The following is a 21,152-nucleotide window of genomic DNA, read 5'->3' on the forward strand; positions in this document are numbered from 1 at the left end:
TTTCCACTCTAACCTTCCTCAACAATCTTCTCCAACATTAAGCCCATCTCCTACACAATCCTTCTCTTTTACTCTTACCACCCCCTCCTCCTTTGGCACTCCCTATTGTTATCTCCTTCCCTACTTTTTAATGTCATCTGGTAATCCCTTGAAATAGGCAAGAGGAACGTTGGTCAACCCCAGCTTCGCTTCGAGGACCTCTGCAAGCACGACATGAAAGCCTTAAAAATCAGCACAGAGTGTTGGGAGGATACAGCAGATGACGACCACAAATGGCGAGGTCCTCTTCATGGAGGAAGGCGAAAGAGTGATCTTGAGCCAGTTTGAAGAGCGGAGAGCTAAGCCAAGAGCACAGCGGACAACAACTCAACGATGCCCTATATCTGCAGCAACTGTGGCAGAACCTGCCGTTCCAGGATTGGCCTCCACATCCACAGCTGACACTGCTAAACAAACCAGTGGCTACCAGAGGCACAAGAGAGAAGAGAGAATTCCTTGACAAAGTTTTCACTCTAATTCCCCGCCTCTCTCCTACCTTATTCCCTTTGATGAAAATACACCATAAAGTATTCTTGAGAAATATGTGGAAGGGCAAAAGCATACTAATGAAATATTGGTGGCTACAATTCATCTACAATGACATCCAGGAAGCTACGTTACATTATGAGGAAGGGATTATGATGGAACTGAAATGTTCCTTATAAATGTAAATGTTATTATAACGTATTGCCAATATTTCAACAGAATAACTAAATAATAAAGATGATTAGAAAATTTGTAACTGCACTTGGCTGAAGTCGTATCAGACCTTAATAAAGTCTGTCCATTAATTCATTTTCTGCAAGTTTGTATCCTTAATTGACTACCACAGTAAATAAACAGTTCTGCAAATCAATGGCTTGAAAATTCAAACTGAGAGGAAACCCAATGTAAAAAGAATGAAATATACAATATCTGTTTCTATGTAGTGGTGAAAAGTCTCATCCACTTAAATCGGCAAAGTCATAGGTGGACAGCCTAAAACTGTCCATCCACCAGTTCTCTTATACAGGATCTTGCAAGCAGCAATTTTCCAAAGTGTCTAGCCAGCATATATAAAAAAAATGTACTGTCACAAGTGTGCACATGGACAATTATCTCTTTTATTTTCTCTTCTTGTTACAGCCCATCCTTTGGTAATTAGAATTTAAGTAGATAATAATGCAAACCAGTTCCATTATTAGTTAGTTAAGAGATATTTACATTGCCTGGCAACTTGTCAGAAATTGAAAAGAAATGGTACATTTTTAAAAATCTCAAATGCATCAGTGAAAGCATGAGCTTGTTTTGTAAATGACTGCATCAAGCCATCGGTCACAGCTGGAGAACTACAGTGCATCCTTTCCTACCTCATCTCCAGTCAATTTGCATTTTATCAGCATGGATTGGACTTCTCCAAATTCACAATCAATAATGCAGTGACTGATGAGCTATAATTGCACATTTCCAAGGCTATCGGTCAAAATTTAGCTTGATTTCATGGAGTTGATTTCATGATACCTTTGATTTTCTGAAGAAATTCTAGACAGGTCACATAAATCGACTCTGCAGTGTATTGCTTATTAATGCTCCCCATGATTACATCCCATTCTACTTTGCATTTCTCTAGACAATTAAGGATTTGTATTCTATGTACTTTAACACCAATATTTAAGCATGTTAAAACTTGCTGAGCAGTTTCCTTGCATGTTCAGCTCCTCTGAACACATGTCAAAATAATTCTAAGATGCTGAATGAAACATGAATGCATATAAATTTCATGTTTTAGTGCCCAGAGCAGGGGCTGGAATAAGTGAAATTAATGGAAGTGTCTACATTGGTAGAGCTATCAAATTGGTCAGCACTGATGCATTTTTGCAGTCAGGATTGAATAGTTAAGGGTTACTTAGATAAATAATAAAGTTTCATTTTGCAAGGCCTAACCCTAACCCTCCAGAACATAAATGCATATTTTTACATCTAATAATATTATTGGACACAGAAAATGCATTTCAGAACCTAATGATTAATATGTTTTATAACAATAGTCCTCATCAAACTGACTCACAGTTCAGTCAAAGCTCATTCATACCTTAAGGGCTGAATTAATAAGTCAAGGCTGGATACCTGGTCACAATAAAGGTGGCAAAGAAAATTATGCAACTTATTCTTCATTCTGCATGAGAGTAACAATAAATGACTCACAGGGTGACCTCCAGATGGTGCAGGGCACCATTGACAAGAAATAGGATGTACTATGGTTGGCATAAACTAAATGGTTTACTTCTTTAGGTCTGCTCCTTCACTGAAGATATGAGGAGGAAGACATGTACAAAAGTATGGGTGAATACTTTTCCTGTCTGAAGCTGACAAATCAAAAACCATGCTAGTTACTCCATTTTCTAAGTGCCCACTTTATGTGTACCCACAGAGTCAGGAAAGAAATTCATTCTTTGCTGTGCTTATTACGTGTGCAACATCGTAACATAATAAAACCAATGGAATAAAATTTCAGATGTAGATATTACACACATACTTTGCTGTGTCACGTGAGGGCACAGGAACAAAGGACTTAATAACCTACTTCTGCACCTACAGGTGTATTCCATATTTCAAAGAGATGCACACCTTATTTACTTTTCTTTCAAATAGTCCTGCCACAAATAACTGCCTTAAAAATTGAAGTGTTGAGATTGTTGTCTTTGAATTCACCATTGAATTACATAACATGGCATTGGCAGTCATTGTTGCAATAGAAGTCTTTTGTGCCCAATATATTAGCAGATAAACATGCAGGGAACATGGAGGTAAAGATATATTACCTAAGTTTCGCCATATGGCCTCCATATGGAGTTTAGTACCAGATCTCAACCCCATGCACGTTGGCCTGATTCCTTCCATGACTGCAGAGTTATTGACCTGAGGGTTGTCAAGGAAAAGGCTTTGTTCGGTTATTTTCTTTTAATTATTTTACTGCATTAAATTATCCTAATATGTTTCTAATTATTTTTATATTTAATGTCTTAATGTGTGGGAAACATTTAAAAACTCTTGTAGAGCTTTGGCAACTTTAAGACGAGATGATTCTCTGACCCAAGTCTCTAGTTATGGGCTGTCAGGCATTCTGGAGACAAAGCCTCATCAGTACCCCAGATTATTGTTCACTTTATAAGCCTTGCTGCTCCTCACAGCCCAGCTCTGAGTTTTGAAGGCACAGGATGATTGGACACAGACCCTAAACTTGGTTAGTATGAGTGTGGAGATAAGTTTCGCATTTGATTTGCCATTTTAATAAATTATTTAATTTAGATGTACAGTGAGGTAACAGGCCCTTCCAACCCAAGAGCCCGTGCCATCCAATTTACCTGCAACTCCCATACATTTTTGGAGGGTGGGAGGAAACCAGAGCACCCAGTCAAAACCCAGGCAGACACAGGGAGAATGTACAAACTGCTTTCAGACAGCACGGGACTTGAACCCAGGTCATTGGTACTGTAACAGGGTTGTGCTAAAACTGCTATGCTAACTATACTGCCCCATGGAATAATCTATGGAAATTTCCTTTAATAGAATAAATATTTTAATTCTTGCAGTAATACAACTAAACATTATATGGTATGCTTCATCCAAATATTTGTCAAGTTTTCCCTCTGGATTTCACAATAATGTATTGCTGGTGAGGTAACATTCTTTAGACATTATCTATGGTTCAAATATCTTTTAATTATAATCCATTATCCATAATAATTAACTACTCAACTTACAGTCCAACAGCTGGCGTGAGCTGTCTTCTGTTAGCAGAAAAGAGTTCCATGGGGGAATCATTTACTCTCATACACAAGTTAGTGTTCTCCATACTGTACCATTATCATAATGCAAGTCTTTTTTCTTGACGGAAGGGAGAAGAAAGGGGAATGACTCAAAGTATGCCTTAAGTAGACAGTGCCTGTCAAGGCATCAAGCTTGATTTTGTTGGACAAGATTAGCCTCAGTCTGTCCATTGATAAATCCTTGTATTGGAAGAAGGTCATGAAGCCCTTCTGATGCAAGATTTTCTCCAGACTCAATGATCTGAAAAAGGCAGCACTGCTCGGGCTGCTGTAAAATTGGTGCAGATGGGAAAATGGGGAGAGAAGACACAGTGCTCCTCTGCAGGGTCCTACTTCCCAGTCATAATTCCGATGATTCTGTACAGGCGTTTGTCTTGGGTAAACTTATACCTCTCATTTTGTTCATTTTAGATTGGTCACAGTGTTTGAGCTACCGAAAGAAAATAGACACACACACCGAGAGCAGTTCAGTTTATACAAATGTTTATTACTAATTCAAAAGCTGATTTCACACTACAATATGCAAGCCCTTCCCAACTATACTTATCAACGCTTGGACTGGTCCCAACTGCCGAAGCGAGGCAACAACTGCACACTTGTAGTAGGTTGTCAGGGCGCTGGTAGCAGCTTCTCCACCTCCCCCGACCGGGACGTTGCTCGGACTCTGGCTGTTCTTCCTTCTTGACAAGGGGTGTTCCCACCCCTCGGAGAGTCTAAACTTCAGCAGCAGGACCACAGGCTTATATACCCCAAAAACAATTAATCATGCGCCTACTCCTTCTAATATTTGTCAGTCAAAATCAAAACTGAACATTACATTCTACAATTTAGAAGATTAATTATTCTGGAACCAGGATGTTATAACTTCCTGGTTTATCTCGTAGATACAAAGACTTATTAAAACTTCTCGAGCAAGACAGGTTGTGACCAATTCGTCAATTTCAGAGTGTTGCATTTGACAACTGCTTTCCCTGGGCCTCACAGTGGAATTCCATTTCAAAGTGTATCTTCAGATAAGTCCCCATGGCTGAGTTTAATTACATCTGCTAGTTCTGAAAGTAAGGTGACCTGCGTGTGGACCCAGTGTCGTCAGTTCCACATAAGCAAAAAGCATCTGGGTACATGGTTTTAATCCTCCATTACATTCCACCCCTTGGTCACAATCTGTCATTTGCGAGGCCTAACCAGTATTTGAGTACAGAGGGAGCGAAAAAAGAGAAATCAAAACAACAATTACAAAGATAAGCAATGACGCGAGCAACCAACGGAGGATAGTGTGGCCCACTCCCCCAAATGTAGCAGTTAGCCATGAGAAAGGATTCCAACCAAGGCTCAAATTATCCTTGTTGGCCACAATACCCAGGTACTGGAGCTCACGAACAGATTTTGAAACATGCTGAACAATAACATATTTATATAAGCTGCACTTGAGGCTGGTGACCGAGGACTTCCTTGGTGTAATGCATCGGACCGTGTTTCCCACGGGTAACTCCCTTGGAACGTCCTCGACATTACAAATCCAATTGCTGGCATCAAAGCAGCTGTTAAGCCAGATCACCAGGAGTGTAAAATGGAGAACCTGGAACAAAGAAGCCTGACACATGTCACTCACGATACCATAAGCGTTCAGTGTTTAAACAGACTAAATCATCCTGTCCCTCAATAGCTACCCACCGAGTGTTACCCTGGGCAGGTGTCACTATTTCCCCTTTTACAGGAGGGCCACTACCTGGTGGTGCCACCCATACTTTTTGTCCAACATTCTCTAGTTCGGGGATGGGGGGCATTGACTGTTATTCCTCTGGAATAGGCTGTAATTCAGGAGCATGAAGAAGTCGGTGGAAAGGTGTACCTCCTTTTAAAGGGCGATGATTCAAATTGTCGACTGCCTGCTGCAGCACATGGCACCATCCCTTCTGGGTCCCCAGTGATGTTAACAAATGAATTTGTTCCTTCAGTAAGCCGTTCATTTGTTCAACTAACCCGGCAGCCTGCGGGTAATAAGGAATATGGTGGACCCATAAAATACCGTTGTCATTTGCCCAATCACAGATTGCTTTCCCGGAGAAGTGCGAGCCATTATCAGAGTGAATCTCCTCTGGAACATCATAACGATAAATCAAATGGTTTTGTCCTTGGATAGTGCTAGCTTGGTCGGCCGTCTTGGTGGGAAAAGTAAAAACCAGGCCCGAAAAGGTGTCAACCATTACTAGGACGTAATATTTACCCATACAGTCTAGCATGGGGCCTATGTAATCAATTTGCCAGACCGCAGCTGAGTGAGCACCCCGTTTTATTTGGCCATGCGGACCAGGTGGAACGGTATGGAACTTCACAAGCCGACATTCTGGGCATGTACGTACGTTCATGCGGACATCATCCTGATGGACGGATAAAGCATGTGTACGGGACCACATAGCTGATCCCTTCTCCCCCAAATGACCACTCTGTTCATGTGCCCATTGAGCCAGGGGGACGGTATCAGCACAGCTGATAGTGGCAAGCTGATCTGCTACTGCATTATGTTGAGCCATGTTAGTCGCCATATTGGTATGGGCATCAACGTGATAAACGGTTATCTCACGATGGTGGGAAGCATCCCACAACAGCTGCCACAACTCTTTGCCCCATACTGGGCGGTCATGTATCATCCAGTTGTTCTTTTGCAAATCAGGCATCCATACCACAAGTCCATTAGCCAAAGCCCAGGAATCAGTAAACAGGCGAAGAGGGTGATCATGGGGATCTAGTGGTAAAGTGACTGCCTTCAACTCATCATACTGACTGGAGCCACCATCCCCCTCCTCCGATAACTGAGTTCCTGACCTGGGATGGTAAGCCACCTGTTCGTGTACGTGGCCCACCCCTTCAGGCCCTCTGGTCGCATGACTCTGAATATACCACTTCCATTTAACAATAGAAGACTGCTGAGCCCGCCCGATCTTTAGATTAGCATCATTAGCCAGGACCCAATTCATTATAGGAAGTGCAGGTCGCAATTGAACATCTGCATCACCTGTCATTCTTTCAGTCTCTAGCAGGGCCCAGTAACAGGCTAGGAACTGTTGTTCAAAAACAGAATAACGAGTGGCAGCCTCGGGCATGGTACGTGACCAGAATCCCAGCGGGACTCGGCGACCCTCTTGTTTCTGCCAGAGGCTCCAGGAGGCCACATCATCAATATAATGGTGAATTGAGAGGGAAGGCGATACTGGAAGGTGGGTGAAGGTATACTGGCGCCCCTTCCAGGTAAAGGCGAACTGATCCTGTGAGTCCTCAGCTATAAGAATACTGAAGAAGGCGTTAGCGAGATCAATGACAGCATACCATGTTCCTGAGTTCCCAGTAGCAATGTTTTCAATAAGGGTGACAATGTCCGGAACTGCTGAAGCAAGTGGTGGGGCATGTTTGTTCAAAAAACGATAATCAACTGTCATTCTCCAGGAGCCGTCCAGCTTCTGGACCGGCCAAACAGGGCTATTGAAGGGCGACGTTGCAGGCCTCACTACCCCTTCTTCTTTCAAAGCATCAATGGTGGCGGTAATCTCCTCCTGCCCTCCAGGGAGGCGATATTGCGGAATGCATACAGGTTTTGAGGGGGGTGGCACCACCACGGGATCCCACTTGGCCTGACCCACCACTAATCTTTTTGTAATAGTCCGAATTCCGAATGCAAACCCCCCTTGGCTAGTATTAAGGGCCATACCAGCCAACATATTAATACCCAGGATACACTCGTCAGTAGCAGCCACCAGGGCATGTAACCAGACAGGGGAAGGGCTATCACCCACCATGGCACAGACTTTTATTTCCTTTGCCAGGGTGACCGCTCCTCCCAACCCCTCTATTCGAAAGGCCGGTCCAGTCCAGAGGTCGGGATTACCAGGAATCACCGAGTGCTCTGCACCGGTGTCGACCAAAGCCAAGTATTGGCGATCATTACCCCCACCCCAGTGGATTGTTAACGGTATGTAGGGCTGCGGATCCCCGTGTGTGCGCCGTGTCTCGATGGGGTAGACACGGGAATCCTGCCCACACCTTCAGGCTTCAGAAGGGTTCGGGGGCTTCCAGGACCACATGCTATTGTTATCTTTAAGAGCCTGTTTAACCCATTGTTTTACCTCATCATGAATAACTGAAGCAGGAGAAGCCAGCTCGATAGAAGCAGCAGTGGGAGCAGAAAGCACAGCTGGGCCAGGAGGACTCAGCAGCTGGGGATGATGTTCCCCTGCTTTTTGCCTAAATCGATCTCCAATGGCAGCCAGCTCTTTTACAGAGAAATCACGGATCATTGACTCCTTCCGACCCCTGTTCCCACTTTGGCTCACAGGGTCCTCCACCCAGTCTAGGGGAGGAGGTGGAGGCCATCCAACAGAGGGAGTAGGCCATAGAGCATAATCAGGGGTTTGGGTATTTTCCCCTGGGTCCACATGGGAAACCGGGGTATCTATCCCTTCCATCTCTACCCTTACATCATCCCCCCTTCTGTCTGTTTGGGAAATCTGCTGCCTTATAGGGCGGGCGTGAACAGCAGATGGAGAGGGTAGTATGTTAGACACATGCTGAGGAGTATCTGCATTATTACCATTGTCATTCCAGATATTCCCATCCCAATCCTCAATTACATCAGGATCGTTATCATTCCTTATCATGGCATGAATACGATATGGATCGGGTTCTACTCCATGCCTTTCCTTATCTGCACAGAGCTGCTGCCGGAGTTTAATATTACGGCAAATCATTTGGACATGCTTATCTTCCCATTCTTTGGCTCTGTCCTGACTGGTACGAACAATCTCGCTCATCATGGAACAGCATTGTCGCAGGACTTCTAGCTCCTCCTCTAATTGCTTTCTTTTGCACTGAGATTCTACTTCTCTTTGAATTAATTCTGCTTCACGCTGAACGGAGTGGCGTAATGCTGTGGCCAGCAACCAAAAACCATTCGTCAGCATTCCCTTTTTATCAGGAAATTTACTTTCTCGAAGGAGAGTGGCAACCCGCTCTCCCAGAGGTGCACTTGATGAGTCTAACTTCTCATCCCAACTAATGGGTGGTCCCAACAAAGACAGGGTATTGGCCAACATGCCAAACCCATCGTCTTTGGAAGTCCATCCAGGAATCAAGAACTGCTCAGGGCTCACCTCTTTCTTTCGGCGAAACATCTTGAGACCAACCCTGCTCGCAGCGCCAATTGTCTTGGGTAAACTTATACCTCTCATTTTGTTCATTTTAGATTGGTCACAGTGTTTGAGCTACCGAAAGAAAATAGACACACACACCGAGAGCAGTTCAGTTTATACAAATGTTTATTACTAATTCAAAAGCTGATTTCACACTACAATATGCAAGCCCTTCCCAACTATACTTATCAACGCTTGGACTGGTCCCAACTGCCGAAGCGAGGCAACAACTGCACACTTGTAGTAGGTTGTCAGGGCGCTGGTAGCAGCTTCTCCACCTCCCCCGACCGGGACGTTGCTCGGACTCTGGCTGTTCTTCCTTCTTGACAAGGGGTGTTCCCACCCCTCGGAGAGTCTAAACTTCAGCAGCAGGACCACAGGCTTATATACCCCAAAAACAATTAATCATGCGCCTACTCCTTCTAATATTTGTCAGTCAAAATCAAAACTGAACATTACATTCTACAATTTAGAAGATTAATTATTCTGGAACCAGGATGTTATAACTTCCTGGTTTATCTCGTAGATACAAAGACTTATTAAAACTTCTCGAGCAAGACAGGTTGTGACCAATTCGTCAATTTCAGAGTGTTGCATTTGACAACTGCTTTCCCTGGGCCTCACAGTGGAATTCCATTTCAAAGTGTATCTTCAGATAAGTCCCCATGGCTGAGTTTAATTACATCTGCTAGTTCTGAAAGTAAGGTGACCTGCGTGTGGACCCAGTGTCGTCAGTTCCACATAAGCAAAAAGCATCTGGGTACATGGTTTTAATCCTCCATTACAGCGTTAAACAGCCTGTTAACAGTGCCAATGGTGGGTTTTTTTTAACATCTAGAAACCACAAAGGTCTGTCTCCAAGATAGCTGCATCCATGCTTGGCTGTGGATCACAATGGAGAGCAGGGTCCAGGGGATCAGTGGACTGGCAAAGGGCACCAGGAAGGAAGAACATCTCCAACTGAGAAGCCTGTGAGATGACCCTACTGAGAAGGAGCCCACAGCAGCAGGCCAGCATGGGATTCAACTGTGGAGTAGCACACACCAGGCTGCAGGCTGCTGGAGACTGGCTCATGGGAACCAGGGATCAAGATCGGGAATCGAGTGGGTGCCTCCGAGGGGGGCTTGGGCAACTGAAAGCTTCCTGATTGTATTGGAGGTTCAGATCTGGGAACTTGGGTTTGCCAGTGGATTGGACAGGAGCATGTGCAACTGCGGAACCTGCAAGAGCACTGGAGGCGAATCCACAGACGCTCAGTCCCCCTTTTGCTTCACCTCCACTTCTAGTTGGGGCACTGGGTGAAGCTAATGGCATTTACAGGATGCCTTTACAGCAGAAAAAAGTTGATGAATTCCATGTATCATTACATTTTGTGTTTTGGTTCATAACAATAAAGCAGGGCTTCCCAACCTGGGGTACATGTACCCCCAGTGGTACATTTGCAATTTTCAGAGGGTACATTGGGTCTGAGAGAATAACCACTACTGTACAATCCATGGTGTTGTAATCTGCAGTCAGATTGGACAATGTCGTGTTTTTTTTTTATCCTTAATTTTTAGGGGTACACAGGAACCTATAAAAATGCCCAAGGGGTACAGAGGAACAAAAAGGTTGGGAACCCCTGCAATAAAGGAATCTTGAATCTTGATTCTGTAAGTCTGTAAAGGGAACCTTCCTTGGCCTTACTGCTTATTCCCTTGTCAGATATTTTGACCTAAGCAGATATCCAGGCAATGCATTAATATTTACTTTTTTCATGTATCTATAAGTAAAACTATTTCAAATATAACTGCAAATCAAAAATATACTTTTGCTGATTTTTACACTAGGCACATACTGTATTCTATAAATCCAGACTCTATAACACACAAAGTTACCTTTCACTCCAGTTCATCAAAGTCCATATTTAAACTCCAAATCATATGTTCTCAGTTAGTCACAACTTAGACCATGAATAGGGCAGGGACTTATTATTAGTTTTCTCTAATAACTCATGAGGGAAGGTACAGGAATAAAAAAAAACAGAATTTTTTAGACAGATACATAGAGCTTGATTTACCCTGTGTCTAGAATGCTGCCTTCAGTTCAGGCATTGTTTCAGATGAAGGATAGTTTAGTGGTGGAAAAGAGTAAAATGAGGGATTAGAGGGTTAACTTCTGTTGAACTATTTCAAAGACAAGAATTTTATGGTTTAGAGAAAGCACTGCTGTCCTCCAAAATAAAAAAAAACCAATCACCCCCACCCCGCTTCCTGAGCCCAGCACAGCCCAACCTGCCAATCCCACCCTCCTACAGGTCATACTGGATCACAAGAAAGTATATGGAAAATATAAAACACTTATGTGAAGTGAGATAAATTCCTTTGTGGATTATAATGCTCCATTTTATTTCCCATTCGTGTCCTTCATACACACTGTAGGTAGCGGACTTCCATAAGTTCAGCCAATATATAAACCTTCCCCTTTGCATGGAAGATGCCTACGCAGAGGCTTCCAGCCAAGTCCAATGAATTGGATTGGGTCAAAAAACCAGACTGTTGGTCCAAAGTACTAGTCCTCAAACATGGCTTGAATGGCCAGACCAACAAATATCTAGTGTAGAACTACAGTGAAGAGGAAGAGTGACCAAACAGGGCTTAAACTAACAAATCATCCAAAACTTGTACTTCATAATTGAATGAATAAATTCAATTTGAATTTATAATAGATAAGCAATGAATATTAAGAAATAGATTTGCCAAACAAGATAGAGTTGTAACATGTTTTATGATTAAAGATGAATGAAATGCATGGAACCTTATGTAAAGAAATCTACATAAATGCAAGTAGTCATTCAGCTTCTTTTAAATTCTTATTATCAGGAAATAAATGTCAGTGATGCAGCTGGTTTCACTTTGCTCCATACTGTCTGCCTTACATACTGCAAACTTGATGACACAGTTGGAGCTGGATCTGGCAATGCAGTCATGAGTCAGTAGCATGAACAGGAATGGGCTGAGCACACAACCCTGAGGTGCGCCAGTGCGTGACGGTGCTCGATATTCTGCTACTGACCTGGACTGACTGTGGTCTTTCCATTAGGAAGTTTGGAATCCAGTTACAGAGAGGGAAATTGAGTCCCAGCGAGGACAGTTTCTCCACCAGGCTCTGTGGAATGATTGTATTAAACACCAAGCTGAAGTCGATGAACAGCAGCCTGGCATATGAGGTGTCCTTCTCCAGGTAGCCCAAGATGCAGTGAAGCAACAAGGCTATAGCATTGTCTGTGGAACAGGTTTTCTATAGGCAAATTGAAATGGATCCAGCGTCTCTGGGAGGTGTGCTTTAATGCATTCCATCACCAGACATATGAAGCATGTCATAATGGTGCAAGTTAATGCCACAGGGCCATAGTCATTGAGGCCTGTTATTGTCACCCTATTGAGCACAGGGCTGATGGCGGCTGTCTTGAATCCTGCGGGAACAATGGACTGCTGCAGTGAGGTGTCGAAGATGTCCGTGAGGACCTCCGCATTAATTGGTCTGTGTAATCCTTCAGTACACAACCAGGTATGTTGTCTGGTCCCATCACCTTGGATAAGGTTCTCCTCACCTTGGCTGCGGTTATGCAGAGGGACTGTTCACCAGGGGACATGGAGATTTCTTTGACATCATCCTATTCTTCTCATAGAAGATGTTCAGTCTGTCCAAAATAGAGGCAATCATTGTCCTTAAGTCGCAAGGTTGACTTGTGATCCGTAATATCTTGATCCCTTGGCACATGCGCCAAGTCTCACAGCTGTCTCAGGATCTTCAGTGCACACCCTTGCTTTACCTTCTGGTTCAGCCAGGCTGATCTTAGTGCCATCCTATCCCCTGTCCTGAAGGCAGCATCACGAGCTTTGAGAAAGGCCTGGACCTTTGCATCCAACCATGGTTAGCTCTGGCTGTGAAGCATTTGTTATTGGTGACATCCTCATTGCACTTGATGATGTAGCCGGTCTCTGAGTTCATGTACTCCTCTATGTTTACATGATCAATGTAGGTGGCCGCCTCCTGAAACAGCTCCAATCTGTGGTCTCAAAGCCATTTTGCAGCGTTGCTATGGCCCCCCCACTCCCCCAGCCACATCCTGATGTCCCTGCGAACTGACCTAGTTTGCTTTGCCAGCGGTCTGTATGTCGGGGTTAACAGGACGGATATGTGATTTGAGTAACCAAGGAGGGGGCGGTGTGCAGCCTTGAATGCACCAAGGATGTTAATCCTTGGTGTTCTCTCCTCTGTTGACAAAGTTTACATGAAACTGTAGTAAGACTGCTTTCAGGTTGGCATGACTGAAGTCGCCAGCAACAATCATGGCTCCATCAGGGTGGGAAGTCTGGGCTTCGCAGATGGCACCATGAAGCTCTTTAAAGGCTTCACCATCATTAGCTGTAAGTGGAACATAGACTGCGGCAATCAGTGTGGCTGAGAAGTCTCTGTGCACAGAGAAGTGTCTGCATTTCAGCAGGAGGTTGTCTATCTCTGCTGAATAGAAGGTCTTCACAACAGAGAATTTGGTGCACTAGTTCTCATTAATGTAAATGACCAGTCCTCCTCCTCGAGTCTTGCCAGAAGCAGCATTGTCTCTGTCTGCCCTGAAGGAGATAAGGCCATCTAACTGGATTGCTGAGTTGGGAATGGGGTCCTGGAGCCAAGTTTCTGTAATTACAAGAGCACAGCAGCCCTGCAGTTCTCTCTGGGTCAGATGCAGCCTCAGGTAATCCATTTTCTTTCCCAGCGAGCTTACATTTGAGAGTAAGATTGTCGAGAGTGCAGATTTGAAGGGGTTAACTCCCAGTCTAACCCTGACACCAGCTCTTTTTCCACACTTCTGCCTTCTCCAGCAGTACTCCTGATGGCCTCCCAGGTGTCTCCCCTGATCCACTCCGCAGTTTACAGCAGTCTGTGATCCCTCTTCAGTAGGTTTAAATCACACAGAATCTTAACCATACGATCCGCTAGTTTGTAAGTCTGGTTTGTGTTTTGTATTTTGACAAGAGTTTCCCGATTGTTGGTACAACATAATGAGTTGGGGATTTCACTGCTGTGAGGAGCCAAAGTGACTGCCACAACCTCATGCGCCGCCATCTTACGTGTTTCATTGTCTCCACAGAGAACCAAACAAGAGTGACAAAGATGGTGGCTTATGAAATTAGCGGTAAGAAATTCCATTTCCTCAGTATGCCACAAGTGTGCATGATCTGCTATCTTTGCAAAAACTTTATTTCTTCCATTGTAGGCTATCCCCATGTTCTACCTACCCTTAAACCAGCATGGACCATCAGGCTGGTTCTTCCTTGATGTGAAATGGTTTATGATTCTGGTCAGGAGATTGTGGGCACTGCCCATTCCTCAGCTTACAGTGAGAGTCAAGAACATCATTGCCTGGTACTAGATCTCTTCAGAATGAAAACAGCGGACAGGATTTGATACTTGTAATAGTACAGATTCTATTACCAATGTGTATATGTATAGATTGTAGTGTAGGATGATTGGGATTGGCTGAGATTGTAGCCACACCTACTGGCAGGTCTTAAAGGATTGCTCCTAGCCAGACCAGGTCATTCTGGACTGGTCGACCTACATGTGATATGCTCCAGTCTTCTAGTTAATAAAAGCCTTGGTTTGGATCAACAAGTCTTTGGTTCTTTCGATGCGCTCTACAATACTGAATCATGTATTTTTCATTTCTCCCTTATTTAAGGGAAGCATTTTCACTATCATCCACCAGGTAAACAACTGAGGAGGAGGAAGTTGAGGAAGAGCAGGGATTGGTGAATGAAGTAAAGGAAGGCAATGCTAGGCAAAGACAAAGAAATGTCTCTGTTCAGACTCTGAGAGACTAATTCACTTCAATAAAAATGTGAAAACACATTACAGAAATGATTCATACAAAATTAAATGAATCAAATGTACATTTCATTACTGTTTGTGTGCCTTAAGCTTTTCCAAAGTTTCTCCACATGGCAAATGGAATATTGTTGAACTTCATTTGTGAGGATTAGAGATGACAGAGGTTAATCCTGACAAGCTATGGACCCAGTTTCACCATACCACCTCATCCTGAACTGTAACCTACTGAGCTAGCAGGTGGTCACTGCTGGAGTGATAGGAAGGGAATATCCTTAGGGAGGGCAATAATAAAAGGAAGTTCTTTTTTTCTTGATAATCTAATGAAGAAAAAAATTTTCTTGAACATTGCATTCTGTTTATTTATTTATCAAGATCTGCCCTACGCCCCTTTCTGACCCTCTGCCATTCACCTACTAGGCCCTGACTCACCTCTCCCTCCCTCATCTTGATATTGTCTATCTTCCCTTTCCACTCTCTGTCCCGACGGAGGGGTTTGACCCAAAACTTTGATAATTTTTTTTCCCTGCACGGATACTACTCAATGCACTGAGTTCCACTTGCAGTTTGATTTTTGCTCTACATTCCAGCATCTGCTGTCTTTTATGTCTCTGACAATGCTGTTGGGAGGGTGTTCTTCAAGGTAAACTCAATGACAATGAAGGAATGTTCCAAACTGGATGATGTAATTTCCTGGAGCAGAACCTACAAGCAATGGCAATCCCACTGCTGCTACATTCTGGAGGCCTCTTTATATCAACAGAGTCTTGATGTAAGCTGAAATGAATGCTGAAATATTGGTCAGATGGAAGATAACAGGCTGCATCGTGAAGCTGATGGGGACAACTGTGCATTCTATATTGGAAAGGATGGATTCCAAGTTCTGTGGAAAAACTGTACCACTGATTTAGAAATTCCCCCGTGTTCCTTAGTTTTGTGCAGTGGTATTTCACACAAATAAGTGTTTGTCACAGCTTTTTAGGGTTTTTAGTATATGAGAGAAATGAGCAGGCTTAAATATGATTAAATATGCAGATAGACCCTCATCAATAATTGGTGTTATAAGAGGTTACCACTGAAGTGATACTCTTTCCATTATCTGCTCTGGAAACACAGATGAATCCCTATGCCATAGGTTCTCTGTGATTAGTAAGGGATTACTTAAGGTGGTATGTGAGTGGGGAAAAAAGGTTGAGAACCACTGCTTTAGACCCAACTGCAACTGAAATATTTTGCTTGAGAAAAATTGTCATTGGCCCATTTTCTTTAGAGTTCTGAAACCGTGCACATAACGAGTCAATTAGGTACGATTAAACAGTGGTTTGCAAACTTTTTCTTCACACCCACATACCACCTTAAGCAATCCCTTACTAATCACAGAGCACCTATGGCATAGGGAATACTTAAAGTGGTATGTGGGTGGAAAGAAAAGGTTTGAAAACCACTGGTCTAACCAAATGTTGACATCTGCCGTGTATGTGTTTTTTTACAGATTATTAAAATTGAACATTGGCATTTGCTTTGTATATTTTTTCATGTGAATTGATTTAAAACATTGAAATCCAAGCAATAGATATTGATTTAGAACTTCTCTTTCCATAGGAAAATGAATCAGGAGTGAAACACCTCATCCTTATGTTGTTCCAATTTGAAAATACTTATTTCAAAGAGAAGGTAGCATGGTAACATAAACTGATATATAGTTGCCAATCAAATGGGTATAGAGCAAATCGACAAAGGAGGTCATTAATGGAAACGTAAGTCTTCTATTTCTGCTCATCTTACTCAAACTATAATTTTCCAAGAAGCAATGTTATAATTATACAGTACAGGTATACTACACAGTGCAGGTATATTACACAGTGCAGGTATATTACACAGTGCAGGTATATTGATCTAATGAACAATCCTACTTAATCAGAAAATAAACCACGCTGAAATGGATGCAAGACCTCATTACTGAAGTTGTGAAGGATTTGCATTTTTATTAACTACACCTCAACATTTAAATTGTGATTTATTATTTGATCTATAGAGGTGTACTTCACGATTACACAGTAACAATTTACATTTGAACATAATTCTCAATGTATATCTGTGGTTTGATAATATGAATCCTTCCATGTTGATAGAGGAATACAGATATTTAAGAGATTACAAGATTTGTTATGTGAATGTCTGATTGAATTACAGTCAAGATTCATACTTACTGCCAACAGTATTTGAGACGAGCTGTGAATAACCTCAATATAATGGTAATCAATAATGCAGCCCATTACAGAGATATAAGAATGGCCATCCAAACTTTTCACATAGTTGTTTGACATCTCTCTTCTAACACAGCCAGGACCATGTTCACTCCACCAGGAATGATGCACAGATATATTAAATGTCAGTAGGTCACTATCCTGTACAGAAACAAGGGTATGTTAAATTAATTTTATATCCATTATGAATAACCAAATTTGCTTAATTACAAGAGAATAGCTATTTATCTTTTTACTTGACATATAAGCTGATAGACTGCAGCTTAAACATACTATTCTTTAAAGACATAAGCATTCAACTCTCATCTCTCCCAAATCCAAACCTCACATGCAAAGATTGTTATTGATTTGCTTCAATAATAAAAGCAATTGGAATTCAATCAACTTGTTACATTTTATTTAGCTACCAGAGTATTGCGATTCATTCCACTGTACTTAATAACCACACTTCAAGAAAGTGCATTCTACTGCTGCACAACAGCCTGGAAAATCCCATACTTCCATCAAGACCCCTTTTAAATTTTTAAAACTGAAATTTTGAATATTTAAAAATTTAGACAAACAGCACACTAACAGGCTCTTTCGGCCCACAACCCCATGCTGTTCACTTTCACCCAATTAACCTACAATCCCGGTAGATTTTTAAATGGTGGGAAGAAACTGGAGCACCCAGAGGAAACCCACACAGACACAGGGAGAATGTACAAACTCCTTTCAGATAGCACTGGATTTGAACCCCAATCTTTGGCGCTCTAACCGCATGGTGCTAACCGCTACAGCAAATGTGCCATCCCTTTTCTTCTCAGAATTCACTCAGTATGAGGGCCTTTCTCAGACAGTGATTCAAAGGCAATTATAAACCTTCTTCAATCCAGTCTTTGCTAAAAATGGAGGCCATTCATGGATGCAGAGGCCAGGAGATTAAGTTCCCAGTGGTGTGGTAAGGGACCTGAACTCCAGGCGGATGAGAGATCAGGACGTTGGCAGATTGGAAATCACCAAAAACTCCACAGTTGTGGCCATTCCCAATCAAAGTGAAGGAAAGCACCAACAATTACTCCAGTAACTGCAAGTTAATGGTTCAGATGATCTGGTCCATTCAACATCTTCATTCTGGTCCATTCAACATCTTCACTCAACGCAAACTGGTTTTAAAAAAATTCATGGCTCCAACCTGAGATTATCAGCCTGAACCCAAAACTGGCAAATCTGAAGCTGGTATTGTTCCAACCAATTTTTGTGACATTATTTCTGAAAATGATTTGTCTCCTGCTGGTATCTGAGGTACTTTTTAGTTTCATATAATTTGTTCCATTTGTAATTCAGAAAATAGCAAAGGCCTGTGAATATATCCAAGCCAGAAAATAACTGCTTCCAACTGCATTATTAATATTCACTCAGAAAACTTCAAAGTAATTTCAAGACTGTTTAGACATCAAATCTGAGCAGGTTCCATATTGCAATAATTGATTGCAGTGACTATCTAAGCTTTCTAACCTTATCATGCAAACTTAATTCTGCATCATAAATGCAATTAAGAAAAAAAAGTGATGGTACTGGCACATTTCTGCAAATAACAAACCAAGCATTACACAGGATGGATCTTTTAACCAAAGGTTGGTGTCATTATGAGGTCTTGAGCAGTACACATACTTGCTACAGTTGGAGTCATTAGTTGGATTTTTTGTCAGGTGTATTGCCTGAACCTCTTTCAGCATTTTGTAACAAACACATTCATTGTCTTAGTAATGAAGTTACAGTCAATTCCTGCTGAGCAAGTCGCTCGTTTTCTCGGTTCGCCAGAAGGATTCACTAATTGAATATTCAGAGTTAAAGATGAATCGGAATTTTCAGTTACATGCTTGCGAGGGTAATTCAGTAGTCTCTGAAATATAGAATATCGCACTGTACTATTAATTCATAATTTTGCAGAATGTTGAAATAGTAAGACATTGAGTAATTATTAATTTTGTAATTTTATACCAACTCCCTAAAATTGCTGACCGTTTGTGACGTAAAACATCTGTAGTCCAATTCTTAACCAAAAACACATATTCATGTATAACTCTCTATGCAAAGTTCAATTGGCTTCTCTTTAGCTCACGGGCAATCCTTTAAGCCACACAAATTTGGCTCGCGATATAATTATATTTGGCCCGCAAGATCATATTAAATATATATTAGAGTTGGCCCACTGGCTGCCGCGCCAGTATAGCGCATGCACACTGAAGGTGAAAATGAACACGCCGGAGGTGTGGAGGGATCTCAGAGTCCCGAATCCCGGGGATCAGAGCGCCGCACTCAGCCCGCTCGGCTCCCGGACACACAGACGCGGCTGGAGTTGGGGACCATCCTCGCTGGGTCTGCGCTTCAGCGGCGACACCAAACCGAACGTCTCGTTGGCGATTCCTTCTCCCTCGCTCCGAGCGCGGCGGACCCTGCCTCCTGCTCCTTTTGTTGGAGATGAGCCCAGTGCTGTGAGATCACAGTTTAATCCCTCTCCGACCATGGGAGGGGGGTGGGAGCAACGCGCTCTTCTCAGCCAATTCCTCCACCGCCCCGGACACTGGCGTTTCAACGGGGGGTTCAGGTGCCTTCGTCAGGTGACCGACCTGTTGGTCCAAGACAAGGGGAGAGCGTACAAACTCCACACAGACAGCACCTGAACTCGGGTGAACGTGGAGCTGCGATCCCACATTCCACATCAGGACTGTGTGTAAGATTGGGAGCAGTGAGACGGAAGCTTACTTTGTTCCTGTGATTTAAGCCTTTCTTGGGGTGGGGGGGGTCCTTCTCTGACCACTTGCCTAACAATTAACCTAATCAGATGTGGAGTTACCATAATACAACAGTTCTCAACCTTTTTCTTTCCACTCCCGTCCCTGTGCCATTGGTGCTCTGTGATTAGTAAGGGATTGCTTAAGGTGGTCTCTGGGTGGAAAGAAAAAGTTTGAAGACCACTGCTTTAATCATCCCTCATTGACTCGTCATGTGCACAGTTTCAGAGCTCCAAAGGAAATGGGCCAATGACAATGAAAGAGTTTATCCAAAACTATTATTAAACATTTATTTTAATAAGAAAAAGTTTAACATTACATATGTTGAAAGAAGAGAAAACATGCAGATGTTGTTGAAAATTTTCAATAAATATTTAGTTCGGCCCTCGACTTAGTCCAAGTTTTTAATTTTGGCCCTCTGTGAATTTGAGTTTGACACCCCTGCTTTAACCATTCTGTGGAAACGTAGTTAGCAGACAACCCTGTGAAGCTGTCATGTAGAAAACTTCAAAGTAATTCATACAAAATTACATACAGGTACATCTGTGCCAGTGCCTTTGCAATGCCTCCTGAAAACGTCCCAGAATACACGGTCATGTCACCTTTCTGTGCTTCAAGGCCACCAACATCACTATCAGGGTATCACTGTTTGCTTCCCTGATCTTATTAGATCCATTTCCTTCTCCACAGTAAATACAAATGAGAAGTATTCATTTAAGACTGTCTATCTCCTGCAGTTTCACACAGATGATCACAATGGATCCATTCTCTCCCTGATGTACCTTTTTGCTCTTAATATATTTATGGTATCTTTTAGGATTCTCTTTTACATTATCTTCCAGGGATATTTCACGACCCCTTTCTGGTCTCTTAATTTCCTTCTTAAGTGTTCCTCCTCAAGGGACTGTGATATATGCCTCCTTCTCTTTCCTGGCCAGGGCCTCAGTATGTCTTTTATCAGCCAGGGTTTCCTAATCCTGCCATCTTTGCCCTTCATTCTTACAAGAACATGTCGACCCTGAACTCTTCCCATCTCATTTTTAATAGCTTCCTACTTGTCAGACATCAGCTACCTACTGCAGATTATCCCAATCAATTTCTGTAAGTTCCTGCCAAATTACTTTCGAGAGGAATGATAAGCTTTAATTGCACAAATGGAAAATATGCAGTAAAAGGACCTTCAAACTTGATTGTACAAAGCTAGGA

The 21,152-nt window shown here is 42.6% G+C and overlaps 1 protein-coding gene across 7 annotated transcripts in view; it reads right to left on the reverse strand.

Annotated features, from left to right (window-relative positions):
- The window catches only part of LOC138735679 (sodium/potassium-transporting ATPase subunit beta-1-interacting protein 3-like), a 178,980-nt gene that overhangs the window by 16,428 nt on the left and 141,400 nt on the right, over positions 1-21,152 (reverse strand). For 4 of the 7 annotated variants that reach the window (XM_069883873.1, XM_069883870.1, XM_069883871.1 and 1 more), the window contains one exon: positions 17,113-17,310. In XM_069883873.1, the coding sequence (XP_069739974.1) occupies positions 17,113-17,310 (198 nt within the window). Of the gene's footprint in view, positions 1-4,314; positions 5,428-17,112; positions 17,311-21,152 lie in introns of those variants that run through there. The other 3 variants (XM_069883867.1, XM_069883868.1, XM_069883869.1) reach the window with 1 other exon arrangement.

This window comes from Narcine bancroftii, chromosome 6 (genome assembly GCF_036971445.1).
Source record: "Narcine bancroftii isolate sNarBan1 chromosome 6, sNarBan1.hap1, whole genome shotgun sequence".
NCBI lineage: Eukaryota > Metazoa > Chordata > Chondrichthyes > Torpediniformes > Narcinidae > Narcine > Narcine bancroftii.